Below are 18,125 nucleotides of genomic sequence, written 5' to 3'. Positions count from 1 at the left end.
TCTCTATATACTTGAGACTACATCAAGGAATAACTCCTTCTGAGTACATCATTAGAAAAGAAATTGAATTATTGGTGCCTTTCTAATGATAACTACCCAAAACACAATAAAGTTAGGGTAGAAAAATAACTCACCTAGATATATAAGTAACTAGGTATCCGAGTTGGAATATGTACAAGAGTACAAGAAATATACTCCAAAATTACGTGCAAAAAACGAAGGCAAATGCTACCTTCAAAGCACATGTAATTATTCAAAAGATCAAAAGATCCTTATAAAACCATGGATAAAAGCATAGAAGCTCCTTAAATCCATGAAGACCATAGTTGATCATAAAAATCAATGCATACCATCTAATGGACATTAATCATGCCAAAAGAAGCATTAAAATTGGTGGCCAACTCATCAATCCCCGGAGTATATGAACGTAGTGTCGTTCAAGCAAAACTCCAAAGTAAACAAGTGAAACACGTGTGTAGCACTCAATAAAAAACCCCTAGACACAAGTGATCTAGGCAGAACCTAATGAGTCCATATAAAACTTGGAAAATATCCAATAAAAATCCACCAAAACAAACCGATCAACTAACCCATGATAGAATTTGTCTTAGGCTTAAGAAATTAAGCACAAACCACACTTAAATAAGTGCAAAGTAAGTTATCATGGAAAAGTGTCAAAGGTCAAACACACTTTGAACGCAAATTATAGCCATCAAAAGAAATTAAGGAACATGTCCAAAAAGAATAGCTAAACAATGGTAAAAAATCATGAATACATCGTTTAGAATTAATCCAAATATAAATATCCATTAATACGAGATATAATCGTATTAATAATATGCGAATAACCCGCATCTATCTAATGTCAGCACGAGAAAACGTATAACATTAAATAACCCTCGAAAATATTAAATTCTCGAGAAAAAGAATTATCGTGATTTTTTTCTAATTTTCCCTAATTTTTTAGGGCCTCAAAATATGATAATTTTGAATTCCACCAAACCTATCCTATGCCATTCCAAACCTATATTTTCTAGAAAATTTTTAGCTATTAATTTTGCCAAAATACCAATTTTTAGGATTTCTAAAAATAATATCTAGAATATTCCTAATTTTTCCTAAGAATCCCATTGTTCACGAAATTTCCAATTCCGCCCGACAATTCTCAAATCCAATGAAAATTTACAATTTTAATGGATTTTTAAAATTTTTGGGTCCAAAATATATATTTTAAAGGAATTTGAATGGTTTCACGGGCGCCCGAATGGACACACCACATGCCAAACACCAACCCCACATTTTTCCAAAATTTAAAATAACCTTTGTCTAATTTTCCACTAATTTTCAAGAAATTTTTGAAAATTTTAAATTACCCTGAACGCATTTAGAATACGAACGGTCAAAAAATTTTGAAATTCCAACGGTTTTCCCGGAATATGAAAAGCCAAAAGTTTTGGGAAAATGAAAAGACAAAAAAAATCGGAATGTGAAAGGTCAAAAGTTTTTGGAATACGGAAGGTCAAAAGTTTTTCTGGAATTCGGAAAGCCAAAAGGTTTCGGGAAAACGGAAAGCCGAAGGTTTTCCGGAAGATGAAAAGCCAAAAAGTTTCAAGAAGAAGTTTCCAAAAATTTTTCAGAGATTTTTCTCAAATCCCATAATTTCTTACTATTTTTCAGGCTTTTTTCAAGCTTTTTTTTTGAAATATTATCAAAAGTTTTTTTTAAATAATAAAAAACTCATTTTTTTAAAAAAAATAAAAAAAGCTTTTATTACCTTATATCCTTTTGATTTTTTTGAGGGGGGGGGCTTTTTTTTCCGCTGGCGGCTAGCTGCAGCAAACCAACCCCCCCCCCCCCCGCGGGTCTGTGCGCAAGGAAGGAGAGAGGGAGGGAGTAAAAAAAAACTCCCTCCTCTCCCCTCTTTCCTCTCCTTCTTCTCCCTTCCATTCTCTTTCCTCCCCTCTCTCTCTCTGTTAAGAGGGGATTATCTTTAATCTTTGATTAAAAGTTTTTAATTAAACAATACTTAATCATAATCATCAATTTTGATTAATGTTTAAAAAATCATTTTTAAGAGAATTTCTCACAAAAAAAAGAAGGAAAAATCAGATTTGAGAGGCAAAGAGGACCCCACGCACACGGGAGAGCATTTCATGCATCAACACGCTGTCCCCTACTGAATTTCAGTAGAAAATCGATAGAAATTTGATCGCATTCTCGTGGAAAAAACCCACAAAAATGTATAAAAATACATTTTTAATCATAAAAATGCTCCGAAAATTCCTAAAAAGTTTAGAAAAATTTTCTAAAAATTCTAGAAATTCAAGGAATCCATTTTACCAAAAATATCCACCATAACATATGTGCTATTTTCATAAAAAATTCCATTAATGCTTATTTTAAACCACAAAAAATAAGAAAATAGTAGCATTAAACTTACAGAATTTCCCCGCAACGTCGATTCGTCCATTGAATTGAAGTAACACGCATTCCAATCGCCATATCGATGATCCACGTGCAATTCATCACAACATAAATCAACAAAATAATATTTTTATTAGTAAATATTAAAATTTACTAAAAAAATCAACAACAATTAAATAGAGATTGCTCTTATACCACTGTTAAAATCCTAAGATCTCTCTAGATAATTGTTATGCATAAACATACATAAATCAGGCATAAACTCAACCACCCAACCACCCCCGAGCCCAAGGGATACACACATGAATCATAAATGAAATACATCATACCTGTACCTTTATGTCCCATACCATCAAGAGGTATAACACAATCCAATAGCATGTAGCTATAGTGTGAAATGGTAGGTGAGTAGATATGGACCTCTACACAAGAGACCATAGCATAAGCCTCCAAGCCCCCAAGCCTCCTTGAGTGTGCCCCATGCCCCTATTATATAGGAGGGCCCTCAAGTGACTCTTGACTTTCCATTCCCCATGTGTAACCCTTGGATTCCTGACCCTAACCTTAATCCTTAAGGTTAGTCCTAACCCATGCTCCCATGCTCACAAGCCTAATGTGGGTTAGCCTCCTAGTATATGCACACATAATGTGTATATAACATAGCACACATAATGTACATATAACAATATGGCTCTATAGGTAGAGTGGTAATTCCACCATAAATGTTGATCCATGGCAACTCTATTTTGAGTTTGGTGGAATGGGTATACAAAGATCTTTAGAGAGTGGAGGATTATGGATGATTCTTCAAAGACCATGCTATTCTTGCACCACGAAATCTAGAGGTTGATGAGATCAATGAACTAGCCTTGAGTGTGTTGCCCGATCTTAAAAGAGAATACCTAAGTGCAAATTCGGTTGTTTCTTCCGAGAATGACACAATATTGTATCCAATTGAGTACTTGAACAGTTTGAACTTAGGTGGTGGTTACCCTCCTCACCGCTTATTTCTAAAGATTAATGCTCCTATCATGCTGCTCCGCAATTTGGACCCTGACAAGGACTTTATAATGGTACCAGATTGATATGCAAGCAATTTAACTCAAAGGTGATAGAAGTAGAAATCATTACAGGTACAAACATTGGAGACATGGTCTTTATTCCCAAGATAACATTTAGACCTACTATGCTTCATTGCCTTTTGACATGAGAAGGAGACAATTTCCTGTCAGGTTAGCTTTTGGTATGTCAATAAATAAGTCCCAAGGACAAACATTGAGTGTATTGGGACTTTATCTAGCCACACAAGTATTCACACATGGGCAACTATACATTGCTATGTCATGTGTTAGATCATCCAATGCTGTGAAAGTGTGTGTAAAGCATATTGTGGAATACGAAAGCAGCACAGAAGGTTCAAACCAAGTCTTCACAACCAATGTTGTCTACAAGGAGGTTTTGCAAATGGCATGCAGAAGAATGTAAATGTAAATGGTAGCCTACAAATGTTAGAGACTACATCTATACATATCTCTGTACAATGAAGTAAGCATTTCAATGGAGAATGTTTGCAAAGATGTAACATGTGCAATCTTTGTTTGCTTCTGGATTGCTTTTATATACAGTGCCATTATTTTATTCCTTGCTTGGCTCAAGCTACTGAACACACACACACACACACACACACACACAAACACACACACATATCTCTGTACAATGAAGTAAGCATTTCAATGGAGAATGTTTGCAAAGATGTAACATGTGCAATCTTTGTTTGCTTCTGGATTGCTTTTATATACAGTGCCATTATTTTATTCCTTGCTTGGCTTAAGCTACTGAACACACACATAGATATTTGATATAAGGGGTATATTGCTTAGGATGGATGTGGCAAGGAGAATATTTTCGTTTGTTTATGGTGATGGACAAGATATTGAAGGTATTTTTTTAAGACGGTTGCTATAATATAGGTATTATTGTTTTCCAAAACCTATTTAATATTCATGGCTGAATTGTAGACTCTCCATTTTAGAAAGGACAAGTAACAGCATCTCTAATAATCGAACTATTAGAGAGCACTGGTGTTTTATGGTATATATAGACACTTCCTTTTTATGTAGCTTTCGCATTTTATTTGATAAATTTATATTGTTATTGATACATTCTTTTTGCAACACGGAATATCTTTATTTTTTAGAACCTAAATTATTGTTAGGTTTATATGGTCGAGACACTTACAACAAGAGCTTTGGGCTCCTTGGAATTTATAATCTAAGATTGCAGATCAACTTCATGTACGTGTAATGTTTGTGGACTATGAAAATCCTGATAAGTTAGATTTTCGGTGCGGAGGCACTAGACAATACAAAATTTTTTGATTTGTTATTTACAAGCCTGTTCAAACGTTGTTCACCTCAAATATTGATCCACCAAATGAGTTTTGTAAGGTTTTATCCTTATCCTTCTTTTTTTCCTCGAGAATTATATCTTCAATAGCTAATGTTTTTATCTTGAATATATTTTGCCAGATGGAGGTGAGGAGTATAGGCTTCCAAGGAGAGATAATCCAGCTGTCCGAAGATTGTCTTAAAGCCGTGTTCAGGTGTGTTAAAATTGTCAATATTTTATTAGGTTGGAATGCTAGATGTATATTTATATGCCAGGTTTGGTGCTTTAGGAACTTCTATATGGATATATATGGCAAGCATGATGGGTTTATATATAAGGTTGGCAAGTTAAGGACCATGAAGTCCATCATGGGCTTCAAATATAAGGCTTATCTCTACTCACCCTCCTAGGACATGCATTTTTTTTAAATATATGGAATTGACTGGAATTAGGAAGTGTAACACAACATACACACCCATGCGTGCGGTGCGCTTGCGCAATGGGGGACTTGAACCCGTGCCCTTGGGACTCTTGGGCAATAATCTCTCTCCATTGAACTAATTGGAGGTCGACAAGGACGAGCCGTCTATTTTATATATGCAAGATTACTCTTGCACGTCAGGGACGGGTCATGCCACTAGTAAAAATAAAAGGAGATGGTTTGAACCTTGGCAAAGAATCTAAGTTCTTGATTTCAAGGCATGAAAAATACACTTAATGGTCGTAGGACCCATATCAAATTCGACACTATCCACACTCGGCTGATATATCTATCCAGACTCTCTGTTCCACTACACACCACAATTGGACTGTAGTCTAATTCGACCAGTGCCCCTGTACGTGCTGGGGGGCGCCATACGTATATCACAAGCTAGCTACTACAGACAACACAGAGAACTCGGAGCTCTATATTCGAGGGGTGGGCGGATATAGACATCAAAGCCAAGGGGGGAGGGGGGGGAGGTGAGAGAGAGGAGGCTCATGGCGATCCAAAGGTTTTGTCAGATTTGATTAGAACCCGTTGGACGATATAGACATCAAAACAAAGGGGCTTATGGCGATTCAAAGGTTTTGTCAGATTTGATTAGAACCCTTTTTTAAATCTCTCTCTCTCTCTCTCTCTCTCTCTCTCTCTCTCTGCGTGATCAGCCATGAGTCTCTTTTCTCTTTCCATCGTGCTCCCGCTGGGGCTCCTCTTCTTGTTCTCAGGTCTCGTCGTCAACGCCCTTCAGGTACCGTTGGAAAACTAGGGTTTATACATGCCAGGGTTCCAGGGATTTTGCAAAAAAATATTAGGGTTCATGTAAGAATTTTGCTTGATTCCGCATTTTGATGTCGATTAGGGTCTCGCAGAGTTTTGCATTCTTTACACCTTATTTTGGGTGGTTAATAAGGGTAACACAGAGCAATGCCAGGTTTCATTTAATTTTTGTACTATGATGCATGATTACATATTTTTTTTGCCTGTGTGGTCTCCTTTTTGGTTTTTTTCAGGTGCTCACTTTGATATTTCTGCTGCCCATCTCCCGCAACGCCTACAGAAGAGCGAACCGGATTTTAATGGAGCTGTTATGGTCCGAACTCGTGTGGTTGATGGACTGGTGGGCCGGAGTCCAGGTACATTATGCATGCCACATACATGTTCTCCCTCCATAAGTATTTTCTCATTGCTTAAAAACCGAGAAAAAGGTATTTTAAAACCAATTTTCAACTTAATTCTTTCTTACAACATAGCAACTTCCATTTGCTGCCCTTGATTTGCATAGTTTTTGAGCTTAACTTGCTGCTCACGTCACGTGCATGCGTCATTCTTCTCATGCTGCTCTTGATTTGTATTGGTTTTTTATTTGCCACATCCATGCATAGTTCTGCATATGCTTTGATGCAGCAGCCATCAGTTGGGTCCAGTTTAAGGGGTTAATCTAGTAGAGGAAAGTTGAGCCTAGTCTTTCCATAGCTAGTTTAGGTAGCCAGCTAAGCTAAAGAGATTAGACTCATGGGGTCTAGTTCAACAAGGGTAACTGAGTTGAAAGTGCTAGATCAAGTTAGATGAGCTGTTGCATGCGTGCCTATGACCATGGTGTCGGATACAAGAGGCCACCTCGGGATACCCGCTCAAAGGAAAAAATTAGGGGCAAAATTTAGCCCAAAGGTTAATTTTCAAGGGTCTTCCAAAAGTCCTAGGCTATTTTAGACCAAAAAAATGGTGACTTTTTTAATGTATTAGTCCCAGGTATCATTTTTCTTGGGGGGTAAATTTTAGAGAAAAAATCGCCAGATTTATACTAAAAGTGAGCATATATTTTGAAAATTTTAAAAAATTCACCAAAGTTTTCCATAGACTCTACCTTCTATCAAAGAAAGATTCACCAACCCATCTCTACTTTGACCATAGGATATGCTCCTTTTTTAAAACCTTGACCCGCTCTCGAAAACCTTTGGCCTCACTTGTTTGATCTCCCTTTGTCTGCCAATCATGTTATATTTTTTAACTGGAGTTGTTAGGGTTCTTTTGTCAGGCATGTCTCCTTAGTTTGCAATAGCACTCTTGCCATGAGGAATGCAAAGGTTCACCCACAAGTGCTGCAAACACTTCCACCCTGTGCACTGTTGTTAGATTCACACTTGCGCTCCCCATTCTGCCCTGGCCTGCACACTGCTGCCTGGACAGCCCTGGCCTGCACTCTGCTGGTATCACTTTTGTGCAGAGCCTCTGCTGGCCAGGCTGCGCCTGTCTTCCCACATGTACTTCTGACATGCATCTGATGCACACGGTGCTACTTCCTTGCAAGAATGCAACCAGGTGCTACCTTGCACACAAGCCTCTGCACAGCCCTTCATGCACTTGAAGGTGCTTTACTTGCACTAGCAAAGTATTCTTGGGCCTGATCGCCGTTTTATTCTCTAATTCAAGCGTGGGCTTTCCACTTTACTTACTTTGGGACCCCACTCAGAAGACTTGCAGTCTTGAGTTGTGTCCTCTTTGAAGAACAAGCCTCTTGCACCTGCAAGGCTCTATCTTATTTCTCTTTTAGAGACAACAAGCCTCTCTTGTACCCCTATCACCTATGAATGTAAGGAGTCATGCCCATGACAATCCAAAGTAAAACTTGTACTCCTTGTTTACATCATCGTATCTATGTTGTATGTGCTCAAATGGAATTTTGATTGTGCATTAATCTCTCTCCCATCTTATGTTCAAGCTGCCGTCTTGAGGGGGCGAGGAAAAATTGAGTAGTTACAGAGAACGAGACAAAGAAGTTTTCATGTGATAATAGTGAAAACCCTAGCCCAGATAACTTGTTTGAGGAGTGATAGGAAAATTGGATGAGTGCATTGTTTTGATCACTTAAAACTTTTTTACTAGGTACTGGTGAAGGCACTTGGTCCATTTTCTCTGCTCAGCATTTTTTGATATGTGTCAATTTTTGTCTGCTGGAAAATTAACTTTGATTTTTTTTTTTTGCTACTATGAAATATATTTTCCCATGGGGGCAGATTCGGGTGTACATGGACTCAGAAACGTGGAGGCATATGGGTAAGATTCTTTCAAGAGACTTGTGCAAAAATAAAGAGGTCTCTTTTGAGCTTGTATGCAAGAAGGAAATACACAATGCAGCTGATAGGAAGGTGTTTTAAAAATGTGAAAAAATTAAATTGGGTTTGCATAACACTATGTGATATTATTGTCTCAGGTAAAGAACATGCCCTTGTCATATCAAACCATCGGAGCGATTTAGATTGGCTTTTCGGCTGGGTTTTAGCACAGGTTTGCTTTTTCTTTCTTTCCTTTTTTGTTGTGATTGATGGCCCATCTGCAAGCTTGATGTTAGAAACAAGGTTATGGGCTAATCAAGGTGGATAATCATGGATTATAGACATGCTTAAGCATAATGGGGGGAGAGAATGATTGGATGTGGATTAAGGCTAAGCACATGAGCATAATGACAATATAATGATGGGAATAATAGATACATGATTCCATTAGATGATGCCTCTTATATAGGTGAAGTATAATGTATTAGCTCTAGGCTAATCATGATTAGATACATGATTAAGTGCTAAAAAAGTAGCCCATATATTCTCTCCCTTGATTTGTGGATCTTGGTTGACCTTTCCCATTTGGCCTTTGGTGGAGATTCCTGGTAACTTGGCTCTTGGAGATTCACATGGACTCTGTTACATGGTTGAGTAACCTTTGAATATCACCTTTAGATTTATGCCCCATATAACTCTAAGGCTAATGGCACATGGCCATGGATGAAGTTGCCATTACTAACATCCTCCCTCAACTGAAATTCATGGCAATGCTACCTTTATGATGGCTATGCTAGATCCATTAGGTTCCAGCTAGTGTTTATGATGACCATGCTGGTGCCCGTTGGTCTTACTCTAGTTAGGTTTACGATGATAGATGCTGGTCCTAGTTACAACTTATAATGCTAGTAATAATGACCATGCTGGTGCCCATAGGTCTTACTCCAGTTAGGTTTACAATGCCAGTTATGATGGTTGATGTTGGTTTACCATGTGGAATAACTAGTTAAGCTTACAATGAGGCAGTTATGCTTAGAACAAGGGGTAGCAAACGAGAAGGAGCTAGTCCTTGGTGATTTTACAAGGTAAAGTAAAAAATGAAATAGGACTCGTGGGAGGCCGCATGAAATGCTTTTTCTCCACTTGGATTGTAGTCCTTGTCTTCCTTCTTGTGATGATGCCGACGTCTTTCCTTTTCTTGTCGAGATGAAGCTCAATGTGCATGGTGTCCATGCCACCAATGAAGGATGCCATAGGTGATGTGAGAGGTCTTACCAATTTCATGAAAGCAATGGTAGTGTCAAGCTCACTTACATGAAGTGTATGGCATAAAAGAGATCTAATCATGTGTGTTTGAGTATGTACAATGATCCCCCCTTGATTAGATGTGTGTATGCAAAGTGGATTTTGAGATGAGAACATGACACGGTTTTGCATTAATCACAATACGAAGATGATGGTCCACTTCTTCATATCCACTATGTGATAATAGACATAGGATCTATCATCAATGTTGAAAGTCCAAGCACTGGTTGAGACAATGCTTAATGGCATACACTCTATCGAGTGTCCTTATAGTTGAAGATCCATTCCTTCATGAAGCTCAGAAGTACTAGGACAAAGCTAGCTAGTGGATAAGTCCACTTTTGTGATGATAATGTCCTCATGGAGACACTTTAAGCTCTTGGTTTTGAAATCTTGCTTAATGATGTTGCTTGAAAAACTCAAAAACCTAATTACCTAAAAATGAGCATGTGTAAAACGGTGTGCCTTTGAGTAGCAAAATCTCAATGTTTCTGATGAGATCTACCAATGTGGTGAAAGGGCATGAAATAGCAGTGGATAGAATTCACTTTGATCACCTTAAACTTCTATTAGCACACATTAATCATTGCTTAATCATAGATTTACCAAAACCACTCTCCGTGGAGTGCATAGGGTTGGAATCAATAGAGCTGGCGCCATTTTCTACCGATTCTGAGATCATAGCCATGTTCGTGGTGCTCATAGTTGCAATGAAACGCGTTTCATAAACGAAACGTTTCATTGGAATGAAACACGTTTCTTTCATTTTGCCTGGGAAAACCTACGTTTTTCAACGTTTTCTATCCATAGAGCACGTTTTTGGAAAAAAAAGTCTACAGGTGGCTGGAAACTGATTGAAGGAGCTCTTGCCTTGCACAAATCAGCTCCTCTAGTTTACTATTTGTCATCATTCATGCATGTTTGCGTCTATCAGGCTTCAGTATGCTTTACTTTGTGTATTTCAGACTTCAGTTTACTTTTTTTGTATCAGCTCAGGATTCAAACTTTTTGTGATCACTTGGAGTGCCATTATTGAGTAGTTGCCATTATTGATGATGAAAGCCAGATCTTGATTCTTGATGTTGCCAATTTATTTATGCCAATTGGTCAGTGATTTAGTTGGGTGCCCACTCTGACTGGGTCACCCAGATTCTTTAGTTTTAGCTTGTAAACATGTTTTAATGTGTAAATGATGCATGTTTAATATTGTTTTGCAGGGAAGGCAACATATTTTTAACATATTATAAACCTGAATATAAATTTTGAGGCATGTACGCTTTTTGTATGAAACGTTTTTGAAACTTTTGGAAAATGAATGAAACGGTTATGAAACACGTTTCATGAAACGCCTAGCAACTATGGTGGTGCTGAAACCCCCCTGAGGACAGCTCCTCAAGGTTTGATTTGGTTGTAATGGAGCGATTGAGTCTATTGAAGCATGAGATGCTTGATTTGGGGGAAAAGATGACGACGACGAGCTTCGCGCGTTTAGGCACCTGGGAGCTACTACAGAGGGTCGCCCTGAGCTGGAGGAGGTGCCCTTGAAAGAGTATTGGCAATGGTTAAGAGAATGAGGAGCAATCAATGCATCTTTGGCTGGGGGTGCAGAGGAAGCAAGGTGATTGTGGCTTGAAAATGGGATTATGGCTTAATGAGGGAGATTAACCAGTTAATGATGGGCTAAAGCATGGCTAGGCATGGATCTGGAGCTGTGATACCATGTTAGAAACAGGGTTATGGGCTAACCAAGGTGGATAATCATGGATTATAGACATGATTAAGCATAATGGGGGGAGATAATGATTGGATGTGGATTAAGGCTAATCACATGAGCATAATGACAATATAATGATGGGAATAATAGATACGCCATTCCATTAGATGATGCCTCTTATATAGGGTGATGTACAATGGATTAGCTCTAGGCTAATCATGATTAGATACATTACTCCCTTGATTTGTGGATCTTGGTTGACCTTTCCCATTTGGCCTTTGGTGGAGATTCCTGGTAACTTGGCTCTTGGAGATTCACATGGACTCTGTTACATGGTTGAGTAACCTTTGAATATCACCTTTAGATTTATGCCCCATATAACTCCTAAAGCTAATGGCACCTGGCCATGGATGAGTTGCTATTACTAACACTTGAGTCATTCCAAGTGACCTGAGAAGTAATATAACATTTATTAAGACTGAAGAACTTGTTAATCAAAGCAATCCTGTAATTATTTTTGCAGCGTGTAGGTTGCTTGGGTAGCACTCGAGCTGTGATGAAGAAGTCAACCAAGTATTTGCCGGTCTGTGCATCCCTCCCCTTTACCCCTTCTCCTCCCCCCCCTCTCTCTCTCTCTCTCTCTCTTGCACTTTCATAATCTACGCCATTTGTATGCTCTAGGCCTTTATTTTACAGGGTGGTTGTAGACTTCATTAAACATTTTCTAGATAGTTGTTCTAATGTTGTTAAGAGATATTTATGCAAAAGTTTCAATCAGTTGTTGACTTTCCTACACGTATCTTAAAAAAATCAGGTAATGGGATGGTCTATGTGGTTCTCTGAGTACATCTTCTTGGAAAGAAGCTGGGCAAAGGATGAGGCAACTTTGAAGGTTTGTTTGTTCTCTACATGTTTAGCAACCTACCAAGAACTAGATTTTCAGAGAGATGTTCGTGAAGGATAGACATCGATCTTAAATCACGTCATGCTTTGTGTCTTCTGATGGAGGTTTCACAGCTGTTTTCAAATACAGAAGCCAATTTTCAAGCTCGTTCCATCTTTGTGCAGTTAAGCTTTCAAAGCCTAAGGGGATTTCCGCAGCCTTTTTGGTTGGCACTTTTTGTAGAAGGCACTCGGTTTACGGAAGCTAAGCTTAAAGCAGCCCAAGAGTTTGCTGCATCTTCAGGCATTCCCGAACCAAGAAATGTGCTGATACCACGAACAAAGGCAAGCATGATACCTTTACGATCTTGGCAGCTTAAGGGATTAAAAGGGAAGGAAAAAGAAGAGCTTTTGGCTTGCCTTTTGAAAAACAAGTCTAAGTTGTCTCATTGGTTAGCATGGTATTTTCTTTATTTCCAATATAATACATTATACTACCATTGATGTGACATAACATTATATCGCTATACTATGTTATATCAGTATATTTGTATGCATAAATCTCCTCCTCTACTATAGGATACATGGAGGCAATATCCACTACCTTGGGCTCTACCGCTCTATGGACTGGAGTATATCACTGATCTTGAGCTGACGGGAGGATGGTCCGGATCTCGGAGGGGGAGGGTGTCTGGCTCTTGAAGGACTGTGCCCAATCCTTGATAACTCCATGTGTACGAGTTGCTTGGGTGGCACTCTTACTGAGCTTGTGGGTCCTGTACATGGTCTTATGCCCTGTGGATGTCGCCTGGGCTGATTATCTGTCACAATCACCTATTGGGGCCCAAAGAAGTTTGTGATTGCTGTCTGAGTGGTGCCGTGTTGACCCTGTCACCTTGTCTTTAGCCTCAATGAGGATACGCCTGTTTGTTGGGATTGAGAGTCAGTCGCATGTGTGTGTGTCCCCTTCTAGTAGTGTGTGAACATACTCTTTTAAGTGGATAGGATAAGTGTGCCATGTGGCATCAACTTATTAGAGTGTGCTATTTTGTATGGGTCAAAAGATAGGGCTGCAAGCCTACAAAAGCATTGTACTTGGTGAGTGAATATCACTTCTATCAATCTAATCATATCATTGAGTCGTGCAATATTCTCTCTCTCTCTCTGCACACAACACACACCATGGATCTCTTTGATTCCCATAGCTTAGGCTTGTACCCGTGTAAACCCTAAGCTAACAATTGGTAATATTATGTAGACTATAAAAAATCACTGAATAATTTTAATTTGTTTTTTACAAGTTTTCAAAAATTATGAATTTGCTATTACCTATTTTAATATAAAATACAGACAATCCAAATGGGTTTTTTAATTCGCTGGTTCTACAATTTAAGAATCACCTTAGAGTACATTTATATGTTTCTTTTTTTTTCCGAGTAATTAATCAATTTTGTAGCAATTGATAGAAACTATTACATGTGCAGGGCTTTGTATCTGCAGTTGCCAACCTGCGCAAATTTGTACCAGCTGTTTATGACATAACAGTTGCAGTTCCTAAGGAATCACCTGCTCCTACCATGAAGCGGGTGCTCAGTGGTCAACCTTCTGTGGTAATGGTTTTTTACAGACACTAAGTCAGATAGTATACAGAAAGTTTATTTGTGCATGTGCTTGTATTTGCTCAAGAATTGAACCACATTCCCATGTTCACTGAGGACTATGATTTGGAGGAATCTCAAATACAGCAAAGAATGTTTGTGTAAAACGTAAGGAGACCTATGGTGCTTCACTGCTATAGATTTTAGCTACCTCTGTAGCTATCTAAGCATATACAGTTTTGACATTTGAGTTTAGCAATTAATTCTAGCGTATGAGAAAATAGGTCTATATAGCCAGGAATTGTGCAAAGGAGAGCTTAAAAGTTGTTCTATAAGTTTGTAAGGAGACTTTTATTATTATATTAAGGCTAGCATTTACTTCTATAAACTCAAGGGAAGGTTAGGTACTCTTGTGGAAGTGTTTGATAAATTATTGGAGAGCATGATATGGAATTTTTTAGACAGCAAGATAAAAATATAGTGGAGAGTGTCTGGGCGGAGGGAAGGTTGGACCGTGTCAGGAAAGATGCCCACTGGGCAGAAGGTGTGTACATCGTGGGCAAAGCACATCCAAGCAGGTCCAACAATGTCTGAGCAGGGTGCCCACTGGCAGGCAGGCTGGGCAGTGTGTGTACATGGCAGGAAAAGCATTAACATGTAAAATAACATTTTCAAGCAAGCAAAGCGTGTCTTGAATTAGCCGGCCATCCGATCTGTGCAAGGTGGGCCTATAGAATGGGTCTGCCAGCGCCCAAACATCATCATATTGTTGTTGAGCTTGAGCCTTTGCCTGTGGGAGCAGCCTGAAACAGCAGGAAATCAGCAGCGAGACCATCTCCAGCAGATTGCAACCAGTGCCCCATTTTCAGATAGGTTCAGGCTGACTTGTGCTGTTTCTGGAACAGTTCATTCTTTAATTCTTCTCAGTATTCATCCTTTAGTAGGCTTGTATTTTGTTGCTCACAGCAGCTGTAGATGTCTAAGTATCTGTGAGTGCTTTTGCGATTGGACAGTTCAGTCTTACATTTATTATAATATCTTAGGTTTAATAGATCCTTATTTTCTGCCATGCCCTAGTTGCAGGTTGTTTGTCACAGGTCTGCTGAGCAATGAGGGAAAGTGCTTCTCTGGGTGGCAAATAATCCTCTTTCAGATCTTTTGCTACAAAGGCTTGAGTCTTAAGTCTTTAGTCAGAAGCATGGGAAGGTGGTTCCAAATAACAGCTAGGGTCCTGGAAACTGCTAACTCACCATCGAGCTTGACCCCAGCTAGATATGTGAATGATGGCTTGTTCTCTCTGGCAAATTCTAACCCTCGTTGATTTACTACTCATGACATATGAATCTGTTGTCTGGGGATAATGCATGTAACAGAGAATGCTCGTCTGTTTACCAGAATCACCCCATGCAAGTCCAAGGGAAATATTTTCAGCTCAAGTCTCCAGTGGATTCACTTGGTATCATTTTTGAAATGTGACGGATAGCTTTTAGACTTCACTCATGTTTAATTTGCTTAACCCTAGACTGAGGTGAGGTATGACCTTACATCTCAAATTTATACTTGATATTTTAAGGAAAATGGGTCAGATGGGATGCATTCCTTTCTTTCTGCTGTTCCTTATCTTTTTTTTTTATAGTACATCTTGTATGGTTGAAATCTCTACATAAAATTTTACTTCATAGCATTTACACCTTTCCACCAAGGCCAGTGTCAATATAGTAGCAGAGTTACAGAGAGGCACTGGAGGCTTCTATGTCTTGCAGCTAGCTTTGAGCATCTGCCAGGGTCTTGCACAGTAAAGCTATCCGGTGCTAGTGTGTGCAAAGCTTGTAATTTGTTCTATAGCAAAGCAATGTATCTCCCAAATCTCATCAATAGCTGAGTTTTGAGTGAGGTTGTGCAAGTCTCTTGCTGTTATCTCACAGTCCATCTGTATGCCAAAAATGCAGGTTCATTTACATGCGAGGCGATGTCTCACATCTGATTTGCCTCAGACAGAGGATGGTCTTGCACAGTGGTGTAAGGATACGTTTGTTTTGAAGGTCAGTATAATGTTGATGGAGAACTTGGAGTATTCTGTCATAAGTAAGTGTGTGGCTGATAGTTATTTCTAGGAAAGAGTTGGCAGCAGCAGTTTTTGTAAACTTATGATACACAAACTTAATTTAAAATAATTGTGCGTATATAAACGTGTGCACGTGCTTGTGCCCGTGTGTGCATGTGATTCGCTCAGTTTGTATGCTGTGCTGTATGCAACAAACTTTATGTCAAGCCGGGTTGATAATATTGTTGCAGGATGACTTGTTGGAGAAACACAAATTAGACAACACCTTTGGAGAAGAGCTTTACAAGCCTATTCCAAGGCCAATCAAACCACTCTTGGTAAAATAATAGAGTGTTAATATTGACTTGGTGTTTTTGGCATAAAACTATGGTTATTGATGTGAAGCTCAAGTTACACTTTGGCTTTTTAACTAGATCACATCTGCCATTTGGCTGCCTCTGCAGGTGGTCTTGGGCTGGTCATCGCTACTGCTTTATGTGGCTGGGAGGCTTTTGAGACCTTTGCTGTCAAGCTGGGTCGGGGTGGCATGGGTCACTGGAGGTCTCGGCACAGTGTTTTTCCTGATGCAGCTGTTTATTATTTCTACTCAATCAGAGAGGTCCACACGTGCCAAAGTGAACTTGCACAACACTGCGAGCCTAAAAGTTGTCATGAACGGAAAAAGCTGAAGGTTTCACAAGGTGCATTTCTTGCCAACAATCTATTTGTGGATGTGGCCATGTTGGATAACATCCATATATTGTACTGACAATTTTCTGTATGCCTACAGTAGCGCTTGTCTTGTTCATCCAAGGAGCCTTGTACTTTTCAAAAAATAAAAATTCAAAAAAATCACCGCGCATTCACCGGAAGTCTCTTTCAAGATTGCATTGGAGTCACCAGGCATTGGATTAATGCAATTATCCAGAGCTATATTGATATCATAGCTGCAGCCTATTCTGGGGAGTCGTAACAGAACTATTGCCAATCTAAACTTTGAACCTTTAGCAATTTTTTTTAAAGGCAATTTCGGTTCCAGATCTGGCCTCAACTTATTGTTCAGTCTTGCAATCGCCCACTCTTTTCCTCAGAACCTTACTATCTTTTTGCGTTAAGTGATGTATTGTGTTCTTAAAAAAGTGAAGAGAAGAATTAAAGCCGTTTTGAGTCTTTCAAAGTCTCCCAGGACTTTGCACGGTGATTTAAAATGGAGTGGAAATAAGGTAGTTTGAGTCCTTACAATTTCCCAGAAATGTCTCCTTAAAAGTATCCAAGGAGCAGAAATAATGCAGTTTGAGTCCTCACAATTTCCCAGAAATGTCTCCTCAAAAGTATCAAGGATTCATTTGTTGGGAAGTTTGCCACACCTTTTTGGTTCTGTGCGTCTACGTAGTTTCATGGCAACAGGAACTATGTGTATCTTGAGCTCTGGTGCCCTCCTGTGTGTAACTTGGATAAAGCTTAGCAGTCTCTCTCTTAGTGTCATTCGAAGGTTGGTTTGTTAAGTCTCTCTTAGTGTGATATGAAGGTTGGTTGGTTTATAGTACACATTCTTTGATGTACTAATTCTTTCTATTTGCCACTTACTGTAGTGCTAGGCTTCATTATGGCTGAGTCTGCCCTGCATCTCCGGAGGTTTGACAGAAACTCAGTACAAAGAGCTTTGTGTGAATATATGCTCTTATGTGTGTGCGTGTGTGAGAGCATATCTTGATACAAAGTTATACACCCACTATTGGGCACTGATGACGTTAGTGGGGATGTCGTAGTATCTAGTCCATACTATGCATAATGGAGTAGTCTTGTGGGTTGACTACCATGAGTATATAACATGCTCGTTCCTAAAAGGTGAATTTGGGCATGTTCTTGGATTTATCTAGGTATATATTATAATACACATTCTTTTCATGTGCAAGTGACTTCATCAAAAGTATAAATCATTCGTGTCATTTTCTATGAAGATACCACTTGAAAGTGACCAAGAAACTAGAGAGAGAGAGAGAGAGAGAGATGCCAACGTGTGGATGGATGTGGAAGGTGCAAATTCATTTATTAAGCATTGTGTGAAGATCACACAAAAGGTGGTGCTGTTGAAGTGACAAGGTGAAAAGTATTCCCATCTCCAAGGGTGTATTGTTCTTTTTGCCATGAGCTTGGTTTGTTCACATTTAGTGTTATACAATGCATGTGCCTAAGTACAAAGTTGTTGTTTCGTGTCAAATGATTTTTTTCA

The 18,125-nt window shown here is 39.0% G+C and overlaps 1 protein-coding gene across 2 annotated transcripts; it reads left to right on the top strand.

The window, feature by feature from the left end:
- The first annotated feature begins 5,549 nt into the window (after nt 1–5,549).
- On the top strand, nt 5,550–16,982 carry LOC147632873 (1-acyl-sn-glycerol-3-phosphate acyltransferase PLS1-like). Of its 2 annotated transcripts, XM_086807778.1 has the most exons (13): nt 5,578–5,880; nt 6,045–6,115; nt 6,307–6,429; nt 8,311–8,350; nt 8,508–8,581; nt 11,892–11,951; nt 12,183–12,260; nt 12,437–12,595; nt 13,735–13,860; nt 15,798–15,890; nt 16,144–16,230; nt 16,357–16,593; nt 16,683–16,982. In XM_086807778.1, the coding sequence occupies exons 3-12, from the start codon at nt 6,373–6,375 to the stop codon at nt 16,579–16,581; spliced, it is 999 nt and encodes a 332-aa protein (XP_086663904.1). In that variant the 5' UTR covers nt 5,578–5,880; nt 6,045–6,115; nt 6,307–6,372; the 3' UTR covers nt 16,582–16,593; nt 16,683–16,982. The 2 variants fall into 2 exon arrangements, with proteins under 2 accessions (XP_086663903.1, XP_086663904.1); XM_086807777.1 differs by lacking the exon at nt 6,045–6,115 and having other exon boundaries at nt 5,550–6,044.
- The last annotated feature ends 1,143 nt before the right edge of the window (nt 16,983–18,125 follow it).

Source organism: Cibotium barometz, chromosome 13 (assembly GCF_041138505.1).
Source record: "Cibotium barometz isolate CiBa-2024 chromosome 13, ASM4113850v1, whole genome shotgun sequence".
NCBI lineage: Eukaryota > Viridiplantae > Streptophyta > Polypodiopsida > Cyatheales > Cibotiaceae > Cibotium > Cibotium barometz.
The sequence above is the reverse complement of the archived record's forward strand: the minus strand, read 5'-3'. Positions and strand labels throughout refer to the sequence as shown.